Below are 23935 nucleotides of genomic sequence, written 5' to 3' on the forward strand. Positions count from 1 at the left end.
CCTATTAGCTTGGGATCTTAAAGGCTTTGAAAAAAGCCTGTGGATGTTTAACTTGGTTACACCCAGCTTCTCAACCTTATTTTGACACTGGAGCTTGATTGTTGTTGGTGTACGATACCTATTAATATTCTGTGGACCATTTTCAGTATGACATGCTAGGATTGTAACCTTAGAACATTACTCGAAGCTTTTCTGATTCTTATTTTATAAACAATCCTTAACACAAATATTTATCTGGCTTCAGGGCAGAGCAGTTGAAAACAAATTATAAATGAATAAAGAAGGCTGTCAGATTAAAAAGAAAATGGAAAGCTAACATCCTGATAGAAATGGAAGGGACAGAAAATGACAAAGCATCCATGGAGTTATATTCAGATATTTAATAAATATTTTTGCATCGTATGATCATGGAGGTTCAAAATAGCAGCAATTGAGTATATGAGAAAAGATGAACTTCTTGCTTAACAAGGTAGGAATAAATTTATTATATTTCATCAAGATTAAAATTACAAAGTTTGGGTGTGTAAAGGCAAGGTTTAATTGTTGGGAAAATTTATCCCCCACAATACCAGACAAGAAAGCCATCACTTGTTGGCTGCCATCACAGCTTCATGTGGTCCTCTTTCCTCCACATACTGCTCAGAACCAGCCACCTCAACAAGAGCCAAGCTGACCAAACCAAATGAATTCTTCAGATCCTCCAAGTTGCAGAAGAATCTTGAAAATTGTTAGCCAGAAGATATCATGAGAAATTTAACCCCAAGCATTCTCTTTAATGAATAAGTTCTTCCAATGAGTAAATTTCAAGGTATCAGAACATAAATAAAAGTTTATCCTTTAGGTCATGTCCATCTGTGAATCAAACTGCGTTACAGCCCATGTTGTTGACATCTCTCCCATGGCTGGAAGCTCAATGATGGAGGTTGTTTACTCAGTCTTCTAGTACGTAAAAAGACTTTCATCAATTTTTTCGTTGTTTTAGAGAGAGAACACTCAAAGGAATTATTCAGAGTAGTAGCAGTCCTCAATCCCTTCTGCTTTCCATTGCATTGAACACATCACTTGTTCTGTTTAAATAATCATCTTTTCCATCCTCATTCATTGTACTTGGACAGTTTTAACCTGGGAATGATGTTCATAGATTGCAGCTCCTGGAAGAGCAGCTTGCAGGCGTACGGGATGCGGAGGGAAGATACGTGGCATGATGACTTGCAGTAATGGCACCTGAAACCCAAGTCAGCATGTGTTAGAGGGATAGCAGCTCAGAAACAAAGGTCTGCCACACAGGAAATGAGAACTGTTTTCTACAAAATTGTATTATTCCATGAAATTAGTTATTTTTCTAAGTGTTCAGTCGCACTGTCAAATATGTACATATGTGCCCAGAAAATAAACATCCAAGCAAAAGAAAAAAATTAAGACAAATACCACTCCCTCCAGTGTTAAAAGCATGCAACTTGAATCAGTTGTTATCAAATTTCTAGACCTTTCTCCTTAAAATGAAAAACATCTGCCCACAGACTTGTTTTAAATGAGCCCTAGAAATCCAAACCATCAGAAATTTACTCAGGTTTGGATTTTTTCATTGTTTAAAGAGTTTTAAACTGATTCAATCAATCTCCATGTATTTGGTAAGCATCTACGATTCTAGTAGTACATGATTATAGGCAAGATCCATAACAATTATAATTTGGTTTCTGTCATTGAGATATTTAAAGTCTTATGGAAAAAAACAAGACTTCTGAATAGGAGAGTGGTGTCCAACTAAATGGCTAATTTTTCCGGTGCTTTCGGGCTTGGTTATTTCCGTCAGTATTGGAAGGTACTGTACTTGTACTTATGCCGTGCTGTCCCCTGTGCAAAACTAAGGAATATGTGTGTGTGTCTATGCATGCGCATATATTCCCACTTAATCCTTACAAACAGCCCATGCTCCTAACCAATATGCCTGCCATTCCAATTAGGATTTTCTTTTCTCTTCCTTCAGGAAAAGCCAGTGAACTGAACTTAATCAATGGCTACAACTGAAGAAGGGTCCCTGGGAAGAAAATGAGTTATTCTTTCAGGTTTCAGACCAAAATAGAACCTGACACTACTCCTCAAGGGTCTGGGGCAGCTAGGACAAATCCTGATACTGAATAGGTAGAAAACTGGGTCCTCCCAGTTAATGGGGGAAAATGAATGCAAGAAGAATAGCAACTGAAGCTTAGACCAGAACCTGGAGGGAGATTCCTCAGCGAACAAAGGGCTAGCCATTCTGGAGGGTAGCAAGACAGTATATGTACAAAATGTAAATGTGTGCATTCTTTGATTAAGTAATTATAAAGTGGCGAAGGTGTGTGCACAAGAATGTTTGCAGCCACACTATTTACAAAAGCGTAAAGCAGGAGACTGTGCAACTGTCTACTAGGCAAGTGTTTCTGTGACTGTAGGACATTTATATAGAAGGATGCTGTGCAGCTATCACATGTGATGATGTAGATTCATATTTATTAAAATGTAAGGTGTCCAGGACACACTGTGGAGCGAAAAAGGCAGCTTGCTGAACAGCATGGTCTTAATGGGGCCTTCAGATGGATTTCAATAAGTGTATAGAGCCCCCAAAATCATATGTAAAATTTTTAAAGATTTTTTTTTTTTTGTATGTGTGTATTTCTATTTTTCTGCTATTATCAGAATCTTGAGAGGGTTTGTAACCAAAGGGGGAAAAAAAAACTTAACTACTGGCAACCAGAAATGTCCCAAAGAATTATTAAAATGTTAATAATGGTCAGCTCTGGGTGGTGGGAATTAATGTGACTGTCACTTTTTCTTTATATTTTTTATAACTTTATAATGAGCAGGGATTATTTTTGCAATCAGCAAAATAAAGTTTTTATTATTTTAGAAAATAAAAGTAAGCACAGAGGCTGTGAATTTGAATGTGGTGGTAAATAACTATGTAGATACAGAACTTCTTGAGGAGAAGAGAATGGGAGAAGAAGAACCATCACAGATGCATGCTTGACGTCACGATCACGGGACCCTGGGTGCTTAAAACTGTGGAGTACTTGATCTATCAACCGTAATAATATAAACTTGGTAAGTTACTTTTTCTTAAAAGGTTACCTGAAGACCTCTTTAATGTATTAGAATTTAAGAATTATGTTTTTAATGTGCCTGAGTTGATCTAATTTATTCACCATTCATGTTCATGCTTTAATTAAATTGAGGAAATGGATTTAACTGGGGTAACTACTGGCTGATTCTCATGTCTAGTACATTACTCTATGACTTCAATCCAAGCTAATCTAGTTAAAATTTCCATATATGCTGATTCAAAATCCAGAAGGCCCATTAATCTTCTCTATTATTAAATATTTCTTCATCATTTAAAATGTTCCAATGCAACTGTGTATGTGTATATATAAATAAATTACCTTACCCTGTATCTGAACAATTTCCAAAGCTAGAAACTTGACCTGAACAACAATAAAATAAACTGATTTTTTTAGGACAAAGACAGCAAAAGGGGGTGGCTGTGGCTTCACAGGAGAAATGATTGTCCAGTGAAATATCCTCTATGAGCTAATTATCTTAATACGGATTTTCTTTTCCCTGTAGCTTTCCTTATGGACCTCTCTTTTGTGACTTATGCCCTTGGAGTCTTCTGCAGAACAACAGTCTTGCTGTAAACATCCCCATAGCAATGCCTTACTAATGTGCAAATCACTGACAAAAGGCCAGTTTCAAGGTTCTGAACTGCTCTAATTACCCAGCCTCCATTGTGCGGCTCATTAAAGGGCGACTTCCTCCGACAAGCGCCCATGCTCCCTCCCACACAACCCTGCACACATGATCAGGTAATGATGAGAAAAATGACAGCATCATTATGTTCCTCGGCCAGAAGCAGCGCACGAGGAGGCGGCTAGACTACCAGAATGGATTAGGATTTTTTTCTGTTGGCAACAAGGGTATAAGTAGGCCACTCAAAATCAGACATTTGGTATATTAAGGTCTGTTTAATTACAGTAAAGAACCTCAAACTGTATAACCTGATTTGGTCCTTTCAAAGGATTTCAAATACAATACACACCAAACACATGGGTTTCAAAACAGGCATTGCCATCAGATGATCTCTAAATGAGACAGAAATGAAGCAGGAAAGAAGACATACATTTAACAGAAAAATGCTGAGACATCAATCACAGCTTACATTAGTTTCCCTGAGTACCAGTAGAGGAGAAGGGAAGGTTTTCAAAGTGCTTAAGTGAATCTGGTTTACTGTTTTTTCTTTGAGGATGAGAGGAGGGAGGAAGAATGCAGGGAGAAGAAAAGGAAACTCTTTTTGAAATTTCATGACCTCTATTTTTAATGCAATGATTCTTCTGTACCGTCCTTTCAAAGTAAATTACTTAAAAATCCTTGTGCCAAATTTAAAGATTTAAGCATAGTAGAACTAGGTTCCAGGCAGCTTTCCCTCCCTCCCTCCCTTCTTCCCTTCCTTCCTTTCTTCCTTCCTTCCTCAGCCCAGACTATAAAAGGCAAGCTCAACATGCATTCCAAAAGATGAATAGACATCTCAACGCTGAAGCAAACTCCCATCTCATGGATGTAAGAAAGAGCCAGGCTTATTCTTAGAATTATGTCGCCCCACTCTGCAACCTTATGAAAAGAACAAACTGTAAATGGCCACCTCTTCTGCTAGTTTTTAAAATGAAATGATTTCTTCAAAGACAGGACTCATCAAATCTTCTACACCAAAATCATAAAATAATTGGCTAAAATGTTTTGTTATTTAACTAGCAAGATATACATTGTGTTCTAAGAAGCCACTTGTTCTGACTCTTGATTGGCTTTATTCAGCCAAGAAACTGGCAGCTCAGGATGGCAAGAAGTTAGGACTCTGTCTGGAAGGAGGCTTCGAGAGGTGACTCATTGGGCAACAGGTGGCCCATGTATTCCTCAAACCTCAGCAATGAATGCTCATTTGGACCTAAATATATCCTTCTGGAGATGGCCTCTCCCTAGGAAAAAGGTGCTCTGGGGAGGGTAGGTGAGAGGTGAAGGGGGCATTGGGGCTGTTTCTCAGCCCTGTAGCACCTGCCTTAGACCTTGCCTCTGACAGAAAAGTTAAGTAGAGCCTGGAGAACTATGGGCTCTCTTGCCTATAGGAGTATTTTAGGACTTAGGATCATGACTAACCCTAAATAGAGCTTTTTGTTCTTTGGTGGTAGACTGGAATCATTACAAATAGGAAAGGTGCTACAACTACACAAACAAAAACAAAAAAATATATAACATCATCTTTTAAGCTGCCTTTGTGTACTGAACTGTACATGGAAATGATAAACTTTATGAATTACATAATTTATTTATTGGCAATCTTACAAATGCAGGGTATCATTCAGCAAGTATTTTTTATATAGCATCTACCAGGTCCCAGTCTGGAGAAGTGGGGCAAACAAAACAGATGTGATCAGAATGAACTAGAAGATCAGCGCCCTTGAGCAGCCATCACCTGTTCTCTGCTATATTTCTGGGGCCTAGAACAGTGTCTGGCAATTAGTAGCTACTCATTAAATGGTTGTTGAATAAATGACTGAGACATTCCATGCCCTCATGGAATTTACAGTCCAAATGTGAAGCTGCTTGTCATGGGAGAGAGAGGACAAGTGGTCAGGGTACAAGAGTTGGTCTTGTCTTAGTCACCAATTTGCTGTAAGCATCCCTGGCTTTTTGAGTCTGAAGTTTAAATGAGGGCATTTGACACAATCTTTTTTAAAGAGTTTCTTTAACATGCTGTGATTCTAACTTCCAACAATGCATCTGCAAGGATTTTTTTAATAGGCATATAGTGTCATAAAAGGTTCCTGAAATAATATTAAGAATAAGATAAAGTTTGTATTCTCTGGGAGCTTAAACTCTAGTAGTGTAGAAAGTAGATTATGCAGACAAACGAAACATGTACATATAGAATCCCCAGGTACAGGAATGCATGCACAGGGAAGGGCACGTTAGTGATCACAGACACTGGAGAATATGTGGGTATGATCCAGGGTCAATTCTTGAGCTGTGATTTAAGAGGCAAGGGGTGTGATATGAGAGACATATGGAATCCACTTACCAGCCGGAATACCCTAGAAGTCCACACTGCCCACAGACGTCAACCTCAAAGGCATCACTTGAAATCATTAGTCTCTCTAGCAAAAGCATACTGGCTCCATAACCAATTAAACAGTCACGTTCCATTTCTCCAAGACGCAAGCCACCATCACGAGATCGACCTTCAGTGGGTTGCCTTTGAAACAGGTTATTAGACAAATGTGTTTTATTACATCAAACAAACAAAGAGACAGCATCACATGCTGGCCAAGAGCACAAGGGTTTGGAGCAGGGCTTACCTGGATCCAAATCACTTATCAGACAGTGACCTTGAGCATGCTCCTCGGCCTCATTTGTAAAAGCACACCTATCCTAAAGAGCCTCAAGTGAGAAAAGATGTAATACTGGTGGTTGCTATTAAATGAAAATAATATATAATTATATAATATTATAAGATGTACTAATATACTTATATGTAAACACCTAAAACACAAGTGTTAGTATTACTATTATCATTACTATTACCGTCACTATCATTATTATTAGGATAGTAGAGTTCTCAAATAAGGGAACAATATCTTTGAATATTTTCAGAGATGTCTCAGTACTCTGTTACTTAAAAGCAGAAAAAATAAGCAGAACAGATTGTGGAAGAAATCTGGGTCTCCCAGGAGTCACTGCCAGAGCTCCAGGACTGTTAACCCCTGAAATGGATTCCTTGTGGTTTATGTACATGCTGGGCTTGAGAATACTTTAAAAGGGTAAGAATCCAGGACCCAGAGATGTAGATAAAATTAGGGAGTTATGAATAACTCAGGGAACCCCACTTAGGTACTGAGCACACAAATTATTTTGAAAGAAAAGAAAGTGAGTTCCCTGGCTGGCTTATTTTGGAGGGATACTTCCTAGAGGTCCTCTCTGGGAAGGGGTGAACCATAAGCCCTTTGTTTGCTTTATTCCATAGCGTCTTTTAATCTGTATTGTTCTTGCCAGTCCCCCGAAGAATTAAGAAGGTAAACACAGTATATGCCAACACATGCTGAAATATTTAATATTTTTAAAATGTTGTTGAAAATTACAAGAGGAGATCAAGTAAGTTGTAGATTATTTGTGGACAGAGAATCTATGCATGAAAGACTCACAAATAGGTCTAAATGAACACATTAAGTGGAAACTTCATAACTGAGCACAACATCTATACATTTTTATCTGTTGGCAGAACCACCCGTAGGTGCTCCGTCGACCTGAGGTCACTGTGCAAGGTGAAGGTGGTCAGAATTCAGTACTTGGATTTTAACCAGCTGAGATAACTGACTACAAACAAATGCTCTCTAGGCAGTCTTCATATGGAAGACACAAAAGTAATACCAAAGTAATAACTTCTTTTACACAACAAAGCAAAATATAGGCAATAACTGCTTTGACATTTATGTTGCTCTGAAATAGTTTTTGGATGTTGTAACTGACATGGCAGTTTAGGAGGGAACAGAATTTAGAGGAGAAACACACCTAACCTTAAGTAGGGTCTCATTGCTGAGGTGATTATTGTGTTAAGAATCTCAACTTCTCTTCCCTCTGCTGCAATTTTAAGCCCACATATGTCTATCGTTTCAATAGACATATGCATTTGCTCAGTTTTAAATGGTCAAGGGATTGAATCATCTATACCCCTCCCTTGTTTTTAAAAAAAACAAAACCTAAACAACACTAGCTGCTTCGTTCCCTGCTCCCCCGTGTTGTTACATCCAAGCAGTGCTCAGTGAAAGTGGGGAAGGAAGCAGGTACTGACTGAGCATCACCTATGGATCGGCACTCTATACATTCTTTGTTCAAACCTTGATGTTCACCAGCACCCTGTGAAGTAGGTATTACCATCTCCACTTTATATATGAGAAAAACTGAGGCTGCGAGAAGCTAAGTGATCTGTCCAAGGCTTGTGACAGTGCTAAAAGGTGGAGATGAGATCACATCTGTGCCTATCTGGCTCCAAGGCCTGGGTTCCCTCCCCTAGCCCAGGGTTCTTCACTACTGACATACAGAGCTGGGCAACTCTTTGTTGTGGGGGGCGTACCTGCAGTATCCTTGGCCTTCACACACAAGATGCCAGTAACTCCCCCCCACCTCCAAGTTGGGACATCTGAAAATGTCTCCAGACGTTGTCAAATGTCCTCTGGGAGGCAAAATTGTTGAGAACTACTGCCATAGACCATGTTTCTCCAACTGGAAAAAGTAGTACTAAGAATATGTGAAACTCAGTAGTTCTAATTCTCTTTCCCAGCAATTTACCCATTCATCAACACCCAGACATTGTGCTTGGAATTAAGGAAGGATACACTGGTGATCAGGGCACACATGGACCCTAACCTGCTGGAGCTTATTCAAATAAGCATGCAAGTACAGGTGCCTTATGCTTCAATAACATTAGTTTTTTAAAAAGTACAATTGTGGTTTGGGCTACCAAAGAATGTACACATGTGTTCACATGGGTGCATGCAGGTGTATCAGTATGTGTGTGGGTATGTATGTACCTTATATATGAACCTTTCTCAATAGAACCATATCTGCAAACATTTACATAGTAAATGGCTGTGTTAGGAGTCCACTGGCAAGACCTACAGTAGGTTTTTCCTCTTGTGCCTGTGAAATAATTTTTAATTGGCTGCTATGTTTCATATTAATCACACATAAATGATTTTTCTTAATGTCTAACCTGAAATTTTGACATCTCTAGAAAACAGAAACTTTATTGAGTCTGCATTTTGCTGTATCTGGAAAAAATTGACTGCGTTATAAATTCTTTTTGTAACTACTGTTCTCTTACCTGGTAAGGACGGCTCGTGGGCCCCGGGCCCGGGCATGCATTTTATCCAGCACCATGTGTTTCAGTTTCTGATAGTACACGGGGCCGAAATAGATGTATGCCTCTAAGGGCTCACTGAAAGAAAGGGCAGTGTTTTGGATTAAGAAACTAAGTTTGGGCTAACAAGAGACAGCCTTTTCTAGGACTCATCACTGGCAGGTCCTTGTTTATGAAGAGGTTTATAACTGATTGGGTAAAAATGATTTTCAGTCTGTAGTGAATGAAAAGGCTAGATGTAAAAATATAAAAGTACCATAGCTATATTAAAAGATAAGTGGTTTTATAAAGAAATAAGCATTTAAACAGGTTGTGAAACAGTATATATAGGACGATCCCTCCTTCATGGCTACCACCCTGGTCAGGCCACCATCCTTTCGTGCCTGGGCTACCACAAATGATCTTCTAATTGGTCTCCCTGCTCCCACTCTTATCCTTCAACAATCTATTCCTCACATAACAAGCCAGGGTGATTCCTTCTAAAAAGTAAATCACAATAGGTCATTCCTCTGCTCTAAATTCCCCCATGTTTCTCATCACACTCAGAATCTGTATTGCCAAAGTTTTGTATCACAGCCATACAGCCAAATACATCTTGGTTCCCGCCCTCCTCATACTCATTTCCTATTCCCTCTTCCCATCACCGCTCACTCTACTCTAGTAACACCAGCCTCTTCATTGCTCCTCAAATGAGGCAAGCCTGTCTCTGCCTCAGGACCTTTGTGCTTACAGTTTCCATCACCTGAAACCTTCTTCCACATGGCTCTGTCAAACACTTCACCTCTGCAGAGACACTTGTCCCGATCACCTTATCTAAGGGAGGCCTCGCCACCCCCAGCATTGCCACTGCCCTCCCCTCACCCTTCAGTGCCCTTACCACCTTCTGGTTTCACAGTATACATTTATCATTTCTGATTATTGCCTGTCTTCCCCATGAGAAGTAAACTCTGCAAGGATAAACACCTTGATTCCTTTGTAACTGTGGGTCCAGCACCTATGACCTTGCCTGACACACAACTAGTGCTCAATAAATGTCATAATCGATTCAGTGAATCTTTAGAAAAACTATAGTAAGGGTTTAAAAAGAGAGTGAATATACAAGTGCTTTGACAGAAGAAACCTTTTTTCTTAAGTCTGGAGCAAGAACCACCAGGGAATTGATGCCTTTAAAAAAATTTTTAACTGCCTCAGAACTTCCCTCCTCAAAGGAAAGGAAGCACCTACCATGTGCCATTTCATCCACATAATAATCCAGGGAGGGAGAACTGTCATCCCTGTTTTGAAGATGAAGAAATAGGCACAGAGGGTCTGAGAGGTCAGCTGAGAGCTGGTGAGTGGTGCAGCAGCAGTTCAAATCCAGAGCTCTCCCTGTCACACTGGCCAGTCCTGAAACAAGTAAATTTTGGGCTATAGTATGAGGAAAGAGTGAAAAGAGCAAAGGAAGGAACAGAAATGGCAGAGAGGCAAATAAAAATACATGGCCCCTGCTTGCTTGGTATATCTGATCGCACTCTCAGCATCACTAGCAAAGGCTTTCTGCAGTGTTCAAGCCATTCTTGCTGGCTTAAGCATGACCAGATTCTTGGAAAATCAAAGTGGAGTGGAAGGCACAGTGGAGAGGGTATTAAGAGACCCTGTTTTTGCTTCATTTCTGTCACATAGCAACTGCATGACCTCTCCATCTCAGTATGCTTAGTTGTACAACAAGGCAGTCAGAACAAGGTTCCTTCCAGCTGTAATAGCGAATGATTCTATTCCTCAATAGTATGGTTGCTCATGGCAAAATTTATGAAACTGTTACCCAATGCTATTCCACCATCAACAGCATAAAGCCATAGGCAATTTCTCCTCCAAGCTACGCTCAAGAATGAACAAGGGATGAAAGTTGGTGGATAAATATGTTTGCAGGCCCTCTGGAATTTTCAACTAACAAACAGTGTTTTTCAACCTTTGCCAGTGAAATAAATGACAAAGAAATGAAAACTATGGCTGGAGGTGGCAGGCCTGGGGGAAGCAGTGTGGACTGGGACATAGACTACCACTGTCTACAGCAGGCAGGATATAACCCATCCAATCTTTTAGTACAGTTATGTTCAGGAAGGTCCACCAACTTGCCCCTGTGATTTTGCACACTTTCTAGTCAACATCTGCATTATTTCTGGGTGGAGAAGTGAAGACTAAGGTGATCAATTAGCAATGACAACTACATTTTTTGAAATGGATCATTAGTCTTCTCCTGTACCGCGATTTTCTATAACATCTCAAGTATGATACACCTAAAGAAATTCACATTACTATAGTCTGAAAAAATCATTTTAAAAAGCAATCCATATTTTTAAAGGATACAGATTTTATTTTAATCACATCTGGAGAGTCTATTTGCAGCACCAAATCAAGCTCTGTTCTCACACATGCCTCTACGCTGAATTTCACTCGTGTTCAAGTGGCTTAAAACCTCAGAAGATGAATATAAACACTATGTCCTAGAATTTTACCTGGCATAAAATACATAAGTGTGTCTTAATTTAAGCAACTGATTTGATCCTTTAAAATCATGTGTGATTCAAGTTTCTAAACCCTGTCGTTAACGATGATTCCAGGGACCTTTGTTTCTCCTTGGTTAATAGGAAGATCCCACACTCTGCCTGGGTGACCTGGCTCTTCCCCTTCTCCACCTGCACCTCCAGGCCACCAGCAAGGCCTCTTCTCTACACTGCAGCCAAGCCTGCCTCTTCTGGTTCCCTGACCTTCCCCACCTCTTTCTCTGGCAAAGTGTTAAACATACTTTTCCTCGCCATTAAACACTTTTCAAATGGCCTATCCTTCTCACCCTTCATAGCTCAGCTTAAATATCCACTTCCTCACAGGGGTCTTCTAACCTATTCTTTGTCTTCATTTTGGTGAGAGCCGTTTGTACTTGAATTTATTTGTCTGCATTCCTTCATGTAACAAATATTTATGGAGCACCTGCTGTGTGTCAGGTCCTGTGCTAGGCACTGGAAACGGAACAGTAAACAAAACAAACCAGCCTTGATCTCATGGAGGTTACATTCTAGCTGGGGAGACAGACAATAGTATTATATGGTATTATTATATAGTATATTTGATAATGAGGAGTGCTATAGATAAAAATAAAACAGGAAATAGGCAGTACTGGGTTACAGTTTTAAATTAGGTAGTCATGATAGGCCTCACTGAGAAGTAATCTTTTGTCTGTTATTTTTCAATGTCTAGTAATACATCTAAATGGTCAGCTCCAAAGGTCAGGGACCATGTTTACTATATTTACTGGTATATACTTAGTGCCTAGCACATATTAGGTAGGTGCTTAACACATCTTAGTGAAAAAATGCATGAATGCTAGGACTCAGGCTATCTGTGAAAGCATTAACTATCTGATACTCATCATATGAACGAAGAGAAAGTTCAACAGGTAAGGGAAACCTTTGCATTACATACAATTGATGTGTTACTTAGAAGAAGGGCAGAAGTCATTTTGGTAAATTAAATCTTTTCTACTTTTAAAATTATAGCCTTACCAGTATAAATGGCACTCCTCAATTTGTCAGTTTTCTAAATTTGGATTTTTTTGGTATCAGATTTCTTAAAGAAATAAAGCTTTCCTCCTTAGTCCTTAAAACGCTTACACCTTAACGTATGCTTCTTAAGGTATACTTAAGAAGTGTGTCTTGAGGGATCTTACCTCCTTATCCTAATAAAACCATTCTTTTTCTTTGAAATGGCTCAATCACACACTTACCCTGTGATGCCAGATGTAACATAGTCTTTCCCCAAGTAGTTATAACCATGGCGAACGAGGTCTTCACACACATCCTTCACTTTACTCCCTCCAAACGCAGTGCCATAGTGGAACCGGCCGTCCAACACACCGGCCTTGCCAGCCAGCAGCTCAATTAACTTCCCCACCTGCGGGATGTGAACAAATTATGTGAGTACCTCCCTGTGGCACAGGAATTCTCTTTGCTGATTTATCTCTGGCTTGAGACTATTACTATTAATAATAGTGATAAATTAATAGCAGCAATATTTATTGATCTCTTGCTATGACAGACTCTGTTGAAAAAGCTTGACATGTATGATCTAATTTATACCTCTCAATCCCCCTATGGTGTAGGTACTATTATTTTGTCATTTTACAGATGAGGAAACTGCAGTACAGGGAAGTTAAGCAACTGGTCCAAGGCCACACAGCTGGTAAGAGGTAGAGCCAGGACTGCAAAGAATAACCCCCAAAAGGGAGATCCACTGAGGTCTGATACAAGGGGCTTTCCTTGCTGAGGGATAAATTCATCACTCAGAAGTCTCTGCTCTTGAAGGGAAGTGCAGACGAACTCCTTATTCTCCCTGTAGAGGAGAGTGGCCCAGAACTGTCAGGAGCTACCAGGAACCTGTTTATCTGGCAAGGGCTCTTTCTAAAAATCAGCTTCAGGGTCCCATCACCTCCACTCATTATAACTAAACTAACAGCATGCTTTGTTCCTTAAAGGCAGCATCTCTGAAAAATCTAAAGATAACTGACCGTCATTCGAGATGGGAAGCCGTGTGGGTTCATTATGATGTCCGGACAAATGCCAGAATCACAAAATGGCATGTCTTCCTGGGGGACGATCAAGCCACAAACACCTGGGGGAGAGAAGATTTCATGCCACGTAAAGCAAATCGGCAGAGAGGAAAAATACAGTACTTAATTGGGATCTCCCTGCTGCTATCTCTATTTCCACTACTCTAAAACCATCCCCATGGTCCCTATCAAGAGTAACAAAAGCAATTTCCAACAATCCTGCTAGACAAACAGTTCAAAAATGACTCTCCCTGCAGAAAGGCACTGCAGCCTGTGTACTGTCCTGCTGGCATGACACACAATGGTGTTGTCAGGCTGCTTGCCCACCCTCCCGTGTCATGGAGACTGAAGAGTAGAGACTTTACTGGGCCCTGGGTCTGCGATGTCCCTGAAGCTTTAAGTCAGCAGCAGTTTTGCTCCTTATCAGCTAGTTCGTGATCCGCTAGTTTCTATGCCCAAATTATAGGAATCCAAGTTCTCTGACCACCAAACACAGAAGTGATCGAATGAGGGGTATACTTAAAACGTGGATTTAAAAAACTGTGACAAGAAGTACTCGTGTGTGGCTGATGTGCTAATAGGTCTACCTATTGGCTGCAGAGCTCTGGCTGGTTGGCTGGTTTTTGCCAGGGCTTCCATGGCTGAGTCTAAACTGCCTGAAGGAATTTTAATTCCTATAGCTTATAGCACATTAGAAAAGCGATCTTTGATTGAACTTGTAAAGTTGAACAAGAAAATTAAATGCCAAATCACTATTAGAAAAAAAGACTAGAATTAGAAATGGAATTCTAAGAATGAAAACAGAACAAAAACCTACCAACTCTATGCACTACTGATATTCTCTTAAATTAACTGTACTTTATTACTCCCTTAATATTATTCTAACCTGTAGGAGATTTTGTTGCTAAATAGTTTTTGATTCCTCTTATTTCTTTTTCTTGGGAGGAGTAGGAATAGAATTTAGATAATTAACTAAAATCTCCATTATTCAGAATCAGAAAACTAGCATACAATAGCATTGGACTAAGAAAATGCTTTTATATTTGTAGTAAGATAAAATTCCTTTTCCCCACGTGTAAAGTTATTAAACATCTTCACCTATTGAAAAGAAACTGCTCTCAAATTTTTCATTCCTGTTTGACTCCTACATAATTATTCAAACTACTTTAAAATAAAATTTTTTTGTGATTTGTTTTAATCACTAAGAGCTAAAGTCTAAAGGAAAAGAAAGCCATTTGCCTATTTAATACCACTTATTAATAGTCTGATTTCTAGTGGTTGCCAGCAATATGGTAATTAGGTTTGTGGAGCTGAATTCTAGAGCATGTAGTTCCTTTAACTGGCTTTTTGCTGGAAATGGTATTGTTTATTTAAAGAATGTATGCTTTCCTACATGAAGAACAGAAACAATTATTCAGTTAACTTTATTTCAAATTCAGCTACAATGTGTTAGAATTTAAATCAAGCAGACTGTGTGACCCTTTTTTCTTCCCTCCAAAAATCCATCTTACCCACACTGAAATTATCTGACAAAACCCTAGGGCTACTGGGAAATCTACTTTGAAAGAGATCAAATTGTAAATCTAGGTGCACCGACAACAACATTGTTTAGCAGTGAACAAAATGTTAGAAACGGCAATTCCTAAATGGGCCGGTCTCGGGACGTACTTGGGTGAGAATGTAATTTTGGCTGGTTTAGAGATGGAGGGTTCAGCTACACCCCTTAAAAACAAAACCAAAGAAAAACCTCGGCACCCCTTAAGCAGTAGTTCACAGGGGGATGCTGGCGTCTGCTCAGGAGGAAGCTGCCTGTCCACCCTCCAACAAGAGAAGGTGGGAACGAGGGGCAGGAGGTACAGAAACTGACCAAGGAAGCATGACATACTTATATTGAGGGAGGGTGCGGAGAGATGACTTGCATTTTGTGTTTTTAGTTTCAATTGACATGTTTAATCAAGCAAATTCAACTTTATTATGTTATTAAAATGAAAAACTCCTCATTCCCCTTGAAATGTGAATTTCTAATAACTTTGCTTGAAATCTGATTAATATTTAGTATAGAGCTTCCTTTTTGGGAAGTTTTCTTTCATATCAGCCTTTTTCTGACATTTTGTTAAAAAATACATATACGTAGCTTTCAGATTTTTTTCATTCTGTCACAGGAACTGCTTTGGCTGTATCTGAACCAAGGCACCTGTAAGCCAAAAATTAAATCTTAGCTAACTTAAAATTACTTTAGGCTCTGAAAACCCTTTTATATGCCAAGATGGTTCCCATAGCAGACAGCCCTGTGTTGTTTGTTTTGTGTGAAAGTGAATGATAAAAGATCCATGAAATCGACACAGAAAGCCAGAACAGCAGAAAGAACTGAGGGCTCTCCATCACTGCGGCTTCTACCCTCTGCTGACTTGCAGAACAATGGAAGCTACACATCCAACTGCAGATCTGACACAGCTGTGCATTTCATTAGATGAAGAGCACTAGTGACACAAGTAAATAATTAACTTATTCTGGTCCGCTGACTGTGCTTATGAGACCAGTCATAGCTGACAGATTTTAATACAAGTTAACACAAAGAGACCATAATGAGCTTAGAAGTTAAAACAAAATATTTAGACAGAATTTGGTGATCTCGAATCTCAAATTAGACAGATGATTTTTAAAAGTTTGTATTTTACTGAATTCATTAAGGGTAAAAAGAGAGTTCTCAATCTTAGAACCAGACTTTTCTTTTTTTAACGGTATTTTTCTGTTTCAGAATTATTCAAATCCTTAATCAAAATGGGAAGGTTTCTTTTCTTGTTTTAAAATGGAAAATTTAGAATTGTGTTTTCTCCATGGACAGAGGCATAAAGTCCATTCCAATATTTAGAAGTCTTAAAAGTTATGGTCATTTTCCTTTAATGCTGGTTTAAAAATGTAAACGATATGCAGTACGCTTCAGTGTGTTAATACTCCCCTGGATCCTTGAAAAGAGGATGGACTACAAATAAACCATATCTAATGGAAGCTGTTGTGAAACAATTACCAATTCATACCTTAAATGCTTACACAGCATTTCAGATTTTAAAATAAAATTTCATCCCCTAGCTCATGATGGTGTCTCAACCCCATTGTTTATAGCACAACCTCCTGGCAGTAAAATGCAAATACACCAGTTTAACATGCCCTCCAGGAACATTTAATGCACTCCTGGGGGCAACTTGGAATCAGACCACAGACTATACTACAGAACTTTTAACAAATGCAGACAGGTAATAAGGAAAACTGGAGTCACAGAAAGTGATATATTATTCAACGAAATATTATTCCATCACCAAATCTTAATTTTAAGTTGTAAAGAGGAAGAATTTAGGGAGTCTTAGAACTCTCACTGCCAATACACTCAGGAGAGGCAAATCTGGGTCCCAGTGTCACAGTTCTCTGTGTTATGTCCCAGACACTGCTGGCTCCTGTACCAATTTGTTATTTGTATTTCTTTGGTTTCACAGAACCATATAGAAATTGTTTAGGAATAGGTTTACCCAACAAAAGTCCTGTTAATCTCATGAATCATTTGATTGTCCTGAAAGTATTTCCAATGTGATAAACAGCAACTGACTTATGCAAAAGACATTTTTGGCTTTTTAAAAATACTAGTTTTAGTGTACTGGCTCTGTGGTAATGGGTTATCTTAATTCAAACAGAAAAAGATAAAAGGTAAGAACATAAGGAAAAAGGTAAGGAAAAATCAAAGGATTCTAGTGCCATATCAAGACAGGAAAGCAAATGGCAACTGCAGAAAACTATAATAATATCTTTATTTCAGGAGCTGTCTTTGATGTGACTCCAATGTGTTGAAACCTGGCTAGTAAATGGTTTTCGATTCTGCTGGTGGCCAGGTGTCATTTTAATATCACAATCAGCTTTAATTTTTAATTTTTAAATTTTGATTGAGCAAGTCTACTTTCTACGTATAACAACTTTTGGATTACATTTACCACTCTGAGGTTGATATATATTATTACTCTTCCAAGTGAGGAAAGAAAAAGAATTATTTCCCTCAATCACTAAGCATATGCTGTGTGACAAGTGCTGTGAGGAGGTAGGCATACAAAGAGGTTCAGGACCTCAACTCCAGAAAGCCAGAGGTAGCTATGCAGAGCGATCAGAGCGAATACTGAAAACTAAAACACATTCTCATGCTCTAAATGATGTGGAGCACATCTGGCAGAGTCTAAATTACATACTTTTACTTTCTGCAGATACTTAACTATTAGACAAGGCTATTTATTCTGCACAGTTTAACACTCTCTGCACTGAATGAAGGGTGAAATGATGCTGTGATTTTTCTCTTATCATAGTGCAAGAAGAGGGTTGTGTTTACTAAAGGAGGGAACACTATCAATGCCCTGTATTAACGAGTTTTAAAAATGTGGGGGAAATGCCAGCTGTAAAGGATTCATCACTCTGTGGACCCAGAGACTACATAGGGCAGACTATCAAGGAATCAGGTGACCTTAATTTGACTCAATGCTGTTCAACTGATATTGTGATACCTTGAGGGTGCAGGGGAAGCACCACTTTCTGGTGAGCCTTAGTTGTTTGGTCTTTGTAACGGGAATAATTAGCACCTATCTCATGAGGCAATTGTGTTAGAAGAACTGATGAGCTAATGTCTGAGAGGTACTTTAAGGTCCTTAGAGAAAGGCTGCATCTAAATACAAGGAATTATTATTATATAAGAAACCTAATTACTCTCAGCAGGAAGCAAACTAGCAAAGCAAAGGAGACCAACTTAATGAATAGAAGGAGCAGTTGCAGTTGCACTAACTTTGGCTGAAGAGGCCTAGAAGAGCTAACTCCTCAGTGGGCTGTTCAGGTCACTTAACATTATCAAGACACTGTCTCCTGATAACTTTAGAACTTCGTGAAGGGTGTGGTGCTGTGGATTTCTAGCGAGGAATAGTTTACTGCTGATGAATATGGTGGTCAATGGGGCCAAAGCAGCAGCAGGAATGCTTTCAAGTTTGTTCCTATTAAGTAAGAAATGGTTTGCTTTGAATAAACTCGTCTCAATAAGCCTTTATACATTCAGAAATGAAAATCTCTAAATCAAAACAAGAAGGCTAACACAGGTGGTTACTCCTTTCTTCCCTCCCTGCTTTCCAGTTATCAAATTAACCTTTTATTTTCACACCACCACCTTAAATAATCCCAAGGGGGAGGGGAGTAGACAAAAACTGTTGAATCATATTAGCTTTGTTCTGTTGTTGAATCATTTCCAGATCTATCACATCACTTGCCATATCCCGGCTGACATATTTTTAATTCGGCTCTTCCTTACATGTTAACAGATAAATAATGCATAAGAAAACTTGATTAGCTTTCTTATTAAAACATCACTCTAAATGAGAGGAGGCGCTAGAAGACAATACAGTTTTTACACGGCTTTCCCATGAGCAGTTGAATGGTTTGATGTGATAAATTTGCATAGTCTGAAGCACACAAAGGGCTGATTAATTGAAACCCTTACAATGCTTCTGGAAGCAGCTATTGTAAAACAATAACCATAGGAACTTTACAAAATACACACGGCTGAATGTGTCAAGAGCTTAATAAAATGTGTTGAGGCTACACTATTTGGAAACAGAATTGGAGATTTTTATTCTGGGCCATAAAACACTAAATACCCTAATTTCAAAGCTTTAGTTGGATATTTACTGAAAGGTCAGAGGGTTACTGGCTAGCTTCTGAAAACCAAAATTTGTTCTTAAAAAGGTAAATTCAATAAACTCTTCTTATAATAGGGTGTCTATGTGGACAAAAGAATCCTGATTTCTAACATTAAAGTAAGAGTTGCTGGAATTCTTTCTGGACCCAAACTCTGATGGATCGCTTGGCATCATACACCTTATGTTGAGGCTCATACTGTTAGCCCCATCAGGCCCTTTCTCCCCTCCCACTTAGAAACTTCCATTCAAGAAGGATCAAGCAAAGTAGGGAGCCAAAGATATCCAGACTGTTTGAAACTTCAGACTTGCAGAGAGGATTTTAGACAGTCTCAAGTGCTACATGAGTACAAGATGTTATTATTATTACTTTAAATCAGGGTCTTTACACTCTCAATTTTAGAAAACATAATTTAGAAAAAAGAAATAACAAATGAAAGTCCAGCAAAACTAAGGTTTTTAACCAAACCTTTTTCAAAAACAGATCAACTTTCTTCCTGGCTTTTCTACTACACATGAATTAACATTTTCTTACTTTCCACAACCTTTTTATATCTACTGTAAAAGGATTCTTTAATGTATTAGAAGGTCAAGGTAGGTTTTCTTTTCTTCTAAGAAACATTCACTCAAAATCTTAATAAATTAATTCAGTAGGTTGCTGAATAACTTTTATTAATGCAAAATGGAAGCAAGTGACCTAATAATGGAACTTTTTTGGAATAAAAGAGGGTCAACGATGAATCTTCCAGATGATTTTATCTGTATATGTGTAATCCTTATGAACCAAAGATAGATATCTGACCATTAAATGAAAAAACCACATTTTGATAAGACTAGACTTCTATTTGAAAAGAAAGGTTGACTTTACTCCATTTAAACGAGCTGTCTGGTCCTTCAGGAATTAGGGGGAGATACTGAGGAGTGTATGCCATTATCTCAGATTTGCAGTTATTAAAAAGCTTCTGTTTGCCAGGACAAACACTCTTGCTCAAATATAGTTTTTCCTCTCCTTAGGAATACTGTTCGGTATTGATGCCTGATTCTGTGATCTACAGGACCTTTGTTGGAGGTGCTAATCCTTTTTCACATGAGAGACTGAGAAATGTTCTTTCAGGGAAGTGATATATTGTTTTTTTTTTCTTCCTCCCCACATCAAAGGAGTCTACTTTTTCCTCCTTCATTGTGAAAGGCAGCAAAAGAGAAAATCTGGAAATATAATAATTTGGTTTGTCTGAAATGAAATGTAACTTGAGAATTCCTTAGACTGTCAGACATTTTTGTTAAAGAATTTTTTTTAAAAAAGGAGTAGGAAATCTTCTAATAAATGCACTAATCATCAGAGAAAACAAGGCTCAAGATAAAAATATTTGCCGATTATGAGTTCCCTCCATTAGAATTTATACTGAAGTTAAAGAGGCTTTCATCAGTTGTTTTGATTTTAACAAGAAGTTTAGTTCCAAGCATAATTCCAATCAGTATTATATGTGAATGTCTCTTCGTATCTTTAACTCTATCCATAAAACTGATCAGAATATGAAGAGAAAACATAGAACATTCCAGATTCATGTTCAGCTCTATTTCCCCCTTGGAATTTCATTATCAGTCATGGCTTCACTCTAAAACACCTAGAAGTCTGGGACGCTTGGGAAAGGAGATCGAGGCTTCAGGGTTTATATGCTTCTCCTCAAATAAATTTCAAACAAAACTAAACAAAACTTTCCTAACTTTGTAAATAAACGCACAACAAATTCACAACTTTGGTATACAGCTATACATATCTCACCTTTGCCAGCATTTTGCATACTACTAAAGGTTGAACAGCTCTAGAGATTCTTGATCAAAGGGCTGGCTCTTTTTGGGGAAGCTGATTCACTGTACATTTATTGATAAGATACATAACTGACTTTACAAAGATGCAAAGGAGGGCTGTACTTCATTAAGATTCTTTGAATGTCTCATTAGAAGCCTGTATTGAAATTCCCTCATTTCAAAGTACACTGCCAGTGAATCCTGCCTGCCTCTGAGCCCAGAGTAGTCTTTCTGTCAACTGTGACACCATCTTCTTTATAAAACACTTTTTCCTTCTTCAACACTTGGCTCTCTCAGCTTAACCATCCTCCAATTTGGAGGTTACAGAAGGTGATGCTGTTTATTGGGTCTGTCACATCTTTAACTGACGAAACACTTTCACTTCTCCACTGGACCTTCTCCGACCAACTACATTCAATCTTTGCTTATCACACAGCACTGATCTGATTCCCAACTACTTAGTATCGATTCTCTTGTTCCAGTTTACCCACTCATCGTGCCCCCTTCAATCTTCTTCACAATCTCTTTCAACACATATAGCATATGACCACCCCTGTTCAGCCTTCCCTTCAGATTTGTTTCATTTAGCTACTAATTATCCTACCACCTTTGAAATGATCAGGCTTGAGTGGGACAGACACTCATGTTCCATGAAACTAAATTTTCAAGTCTCCTCTAATTGTTAGAGAGGATATTTTAAGAGGCATTAGGCATGCAAATATGATCTACACACCATGCACGTACAAAAAGAATTCCTAAAAACAGCTTTGTTGAAGTAAACTTTTTTTTTTAAAAAAAGACAAAAATCAGGTAATCTGCAGGGCCATATTATTTTCTGAATGACAAGAACAATACATTTAAGGCTCCAAATGAAGACAGAAAAAGAATACGCAAAAAGATACACTAAGTAAAAATAATCTTTAAATTTTCTTATAGAAAATACATATGTGTCAACTTGCAGATTATGCTATAAAGGAAAAGATAGCATTTCCAAACAATTCTACATTTCAAGAGTGAAAACTAAGTTGAACTAACCACTGCTTTTACTCTGGTATGTGTCTAGATCAAAGCAGAAACAAACAAAAAAGCACTGCAAGAATCATGGTATGATACATGTATCCTGAAAACTCACACAACACTTTAAAATTTTTATCAGCTCATTTCATGACAATTACAAATGGCATAACTGACACTGTGGACCACATTCTCTGTTTTATTCACACTTTACTTTTAGGTCTGATCCAGTTTCTCTTTGAGTCCCACACTAAGGGTTGGGTTATTGTGTGGCTCCTTACAGACACCTGCCAGCTGTGCTCACTGCACATGAAGGTTCCAAATGAACTAACTGTAATCACTGTCCAAAACACTTCCTCCAAGTGCCCGTCTTTTTCTAGCTTTAACTATCACAACTAGCCAGATGAACTACTAGAATGGTCAAAGTTGAGGGCTCAAAAAATTTACTTTCTTTTATATCTGTTTGAATTCTCGATAGATTTTTGAATTTTAATCAAGGCTACTAAAACCTGACCAGAAGACCAATTAAAGAAGGGAGAAGGGATAGTGTTTTACAAGTGGATTTTAGAAGGAAAGGGATACCAGAAAATACAGCTCTATTTTAGGAGTACCTCTTAATATGAGGGTTGGCAGGCATTTCTGGAACAAGGTGTGTGAGGATAAAATTTATTCTGAATTGGAGGCAGGTGTAAAGCTGCTTATTCAGGAAGAATGGGAATTTTGAGAAGATGCTCATTTTAAGGAGGAGCCAAAAAAGAATATTATGAAGTACTGGGATTCAGTCTCAGGAAAGGCTGTGTCTCTTCCAAGGGGAAATCTCTGGGAATATGGCAACCCCTGGGGGCAGTGTGGTAATGATATAAGAGCCACCTTTAACCAGATTTAACAGAATGGGCAATAGACTCGGAATAAAACACCTGGATTTAAACCTTGGCTCTGCCAGCACCAAACTGTAGCAGGCAAGCTACTCACCTCTCTGAGCCTCAATGTCCTTATTTTGTATAGTAGGAATAACAACACCAACTAGAACTATACAGGTTAAAGGATGGAATTTAGATGAAAATTATAAATTATCAATACACAAAAAGTATTAATAAATATGAAAAAAATGCTATAAATCTGGGGATAAAGAGCATGTAGATGACTCAGTTTTTCCCTTAGCCCTAATCTCTCTCTGGAGCTCCAGATTCTATATCCAATTGTCACTAGCATCTTCTCTTGGAGTCTAATAGGCATCTCAAACCTGAGGCTAAAACTCTCAACCTCTGCCCTTGCCTAACTCCCTTCAAAGCTATTCCTTCCCCAGTCTTCCACATCTTGGTAAACAGCATTACCAGCTGCTCAGGCCACAAACCTCATCCTCAATTCCTACCTTTTCCTTTCCCACCAACCAAGCCATCAGCAATTCCTATTGGCTCTATCTCCAGAGTACATCCAGAATCCACCCACTTCTCTCCATTTTCCAACTGTTGCTGTCCTGGTCCGAGCCACCACTCTCTGTTGCCTGGACCACTGCAATGATCTCCTTGACTCCCTCTTTGCCCCCTTCACCCACTCTTCATACTGAATACGGCTCTTAAAGTTGTAAGTTAGATTTTGTCACTCCTTTGCTCATACTCATGGCTATGGTTTGTATGTCCCCACCAAAACTCTTGCTGAGATTTAATTCATGTGGGGCCTTTAAGAAGTGATTAGGTCATAAGATCTCTACCCTCATGAATGGATTAATGCCATCATCACAGGAGTGTTTTAGATATTCCAAGGATGGCAAGCTCTCTTGCCCTTCTGCCTACCCACCATGGGATGACCCTCACCAGATGCAATGCTCTTGGACTTCTAAGCCTCTAGAACTGTGAACCAAATAAACATTTCTGTATA

General features: G+C 38.7%; 1 protein-coding gene across 3 annotated transcripts in view; it reads right to left on the reverse strand.

Moving 5' to 3' along the window:
• Nucleotides 1–461: 461 nt before the first annotated feature.
• The window catches only part of POLR3B (RNA polymerase III subunit B), a 116553-nt gene continuing 93079 nt past the window's right edge, over nucleotides 462–23935 (reverse strand). For all 3 annotated transcript variants that reach the window (XM_045553042.1, XM_045553043.1, XM_045553044.1), the window contains 5 exons: nucleotides 13482–13585; nucleotides 12702–12868; nucleotides 8906–9019; nucleotides 6107–6280; nucleotides 462–1224 (listed from right to left, as the gene is read on the reverse strand). In XM_045553042.1, the coding sequence (XP_045408998.1) occupies nucleotides 1095–1224; nucleotides 6107–6280; nucleotides 8906–9019; nucleotides 12702–12868; nucleotides 13482–13585 (689 nt within the window). In that variant the 3' untranslated portion in view covers nucleotides 462–1094. The remainder of the gene's footprint in view (nucleotides 1225–6106; nucleotides 6281–8905; nucleotides 9020–12701; nucleotides 12869–13481; nucleotides 13586–23935) is intronic.

This window comes from Lemur catta, chromosome 6 (genome assembly GCF_020740605.2).
Source record: "Lemur catta isolate mLemCat1 chromosome 6, mLemCat1.pri, whole genome shotgun sequence".
In the NCBI taxonomy this organism is placed as follows: Eukaryota; Metazoa; Chordata; class Mammalia; order Primates; family Lemuridae; genus Lemur; species Lemur catta.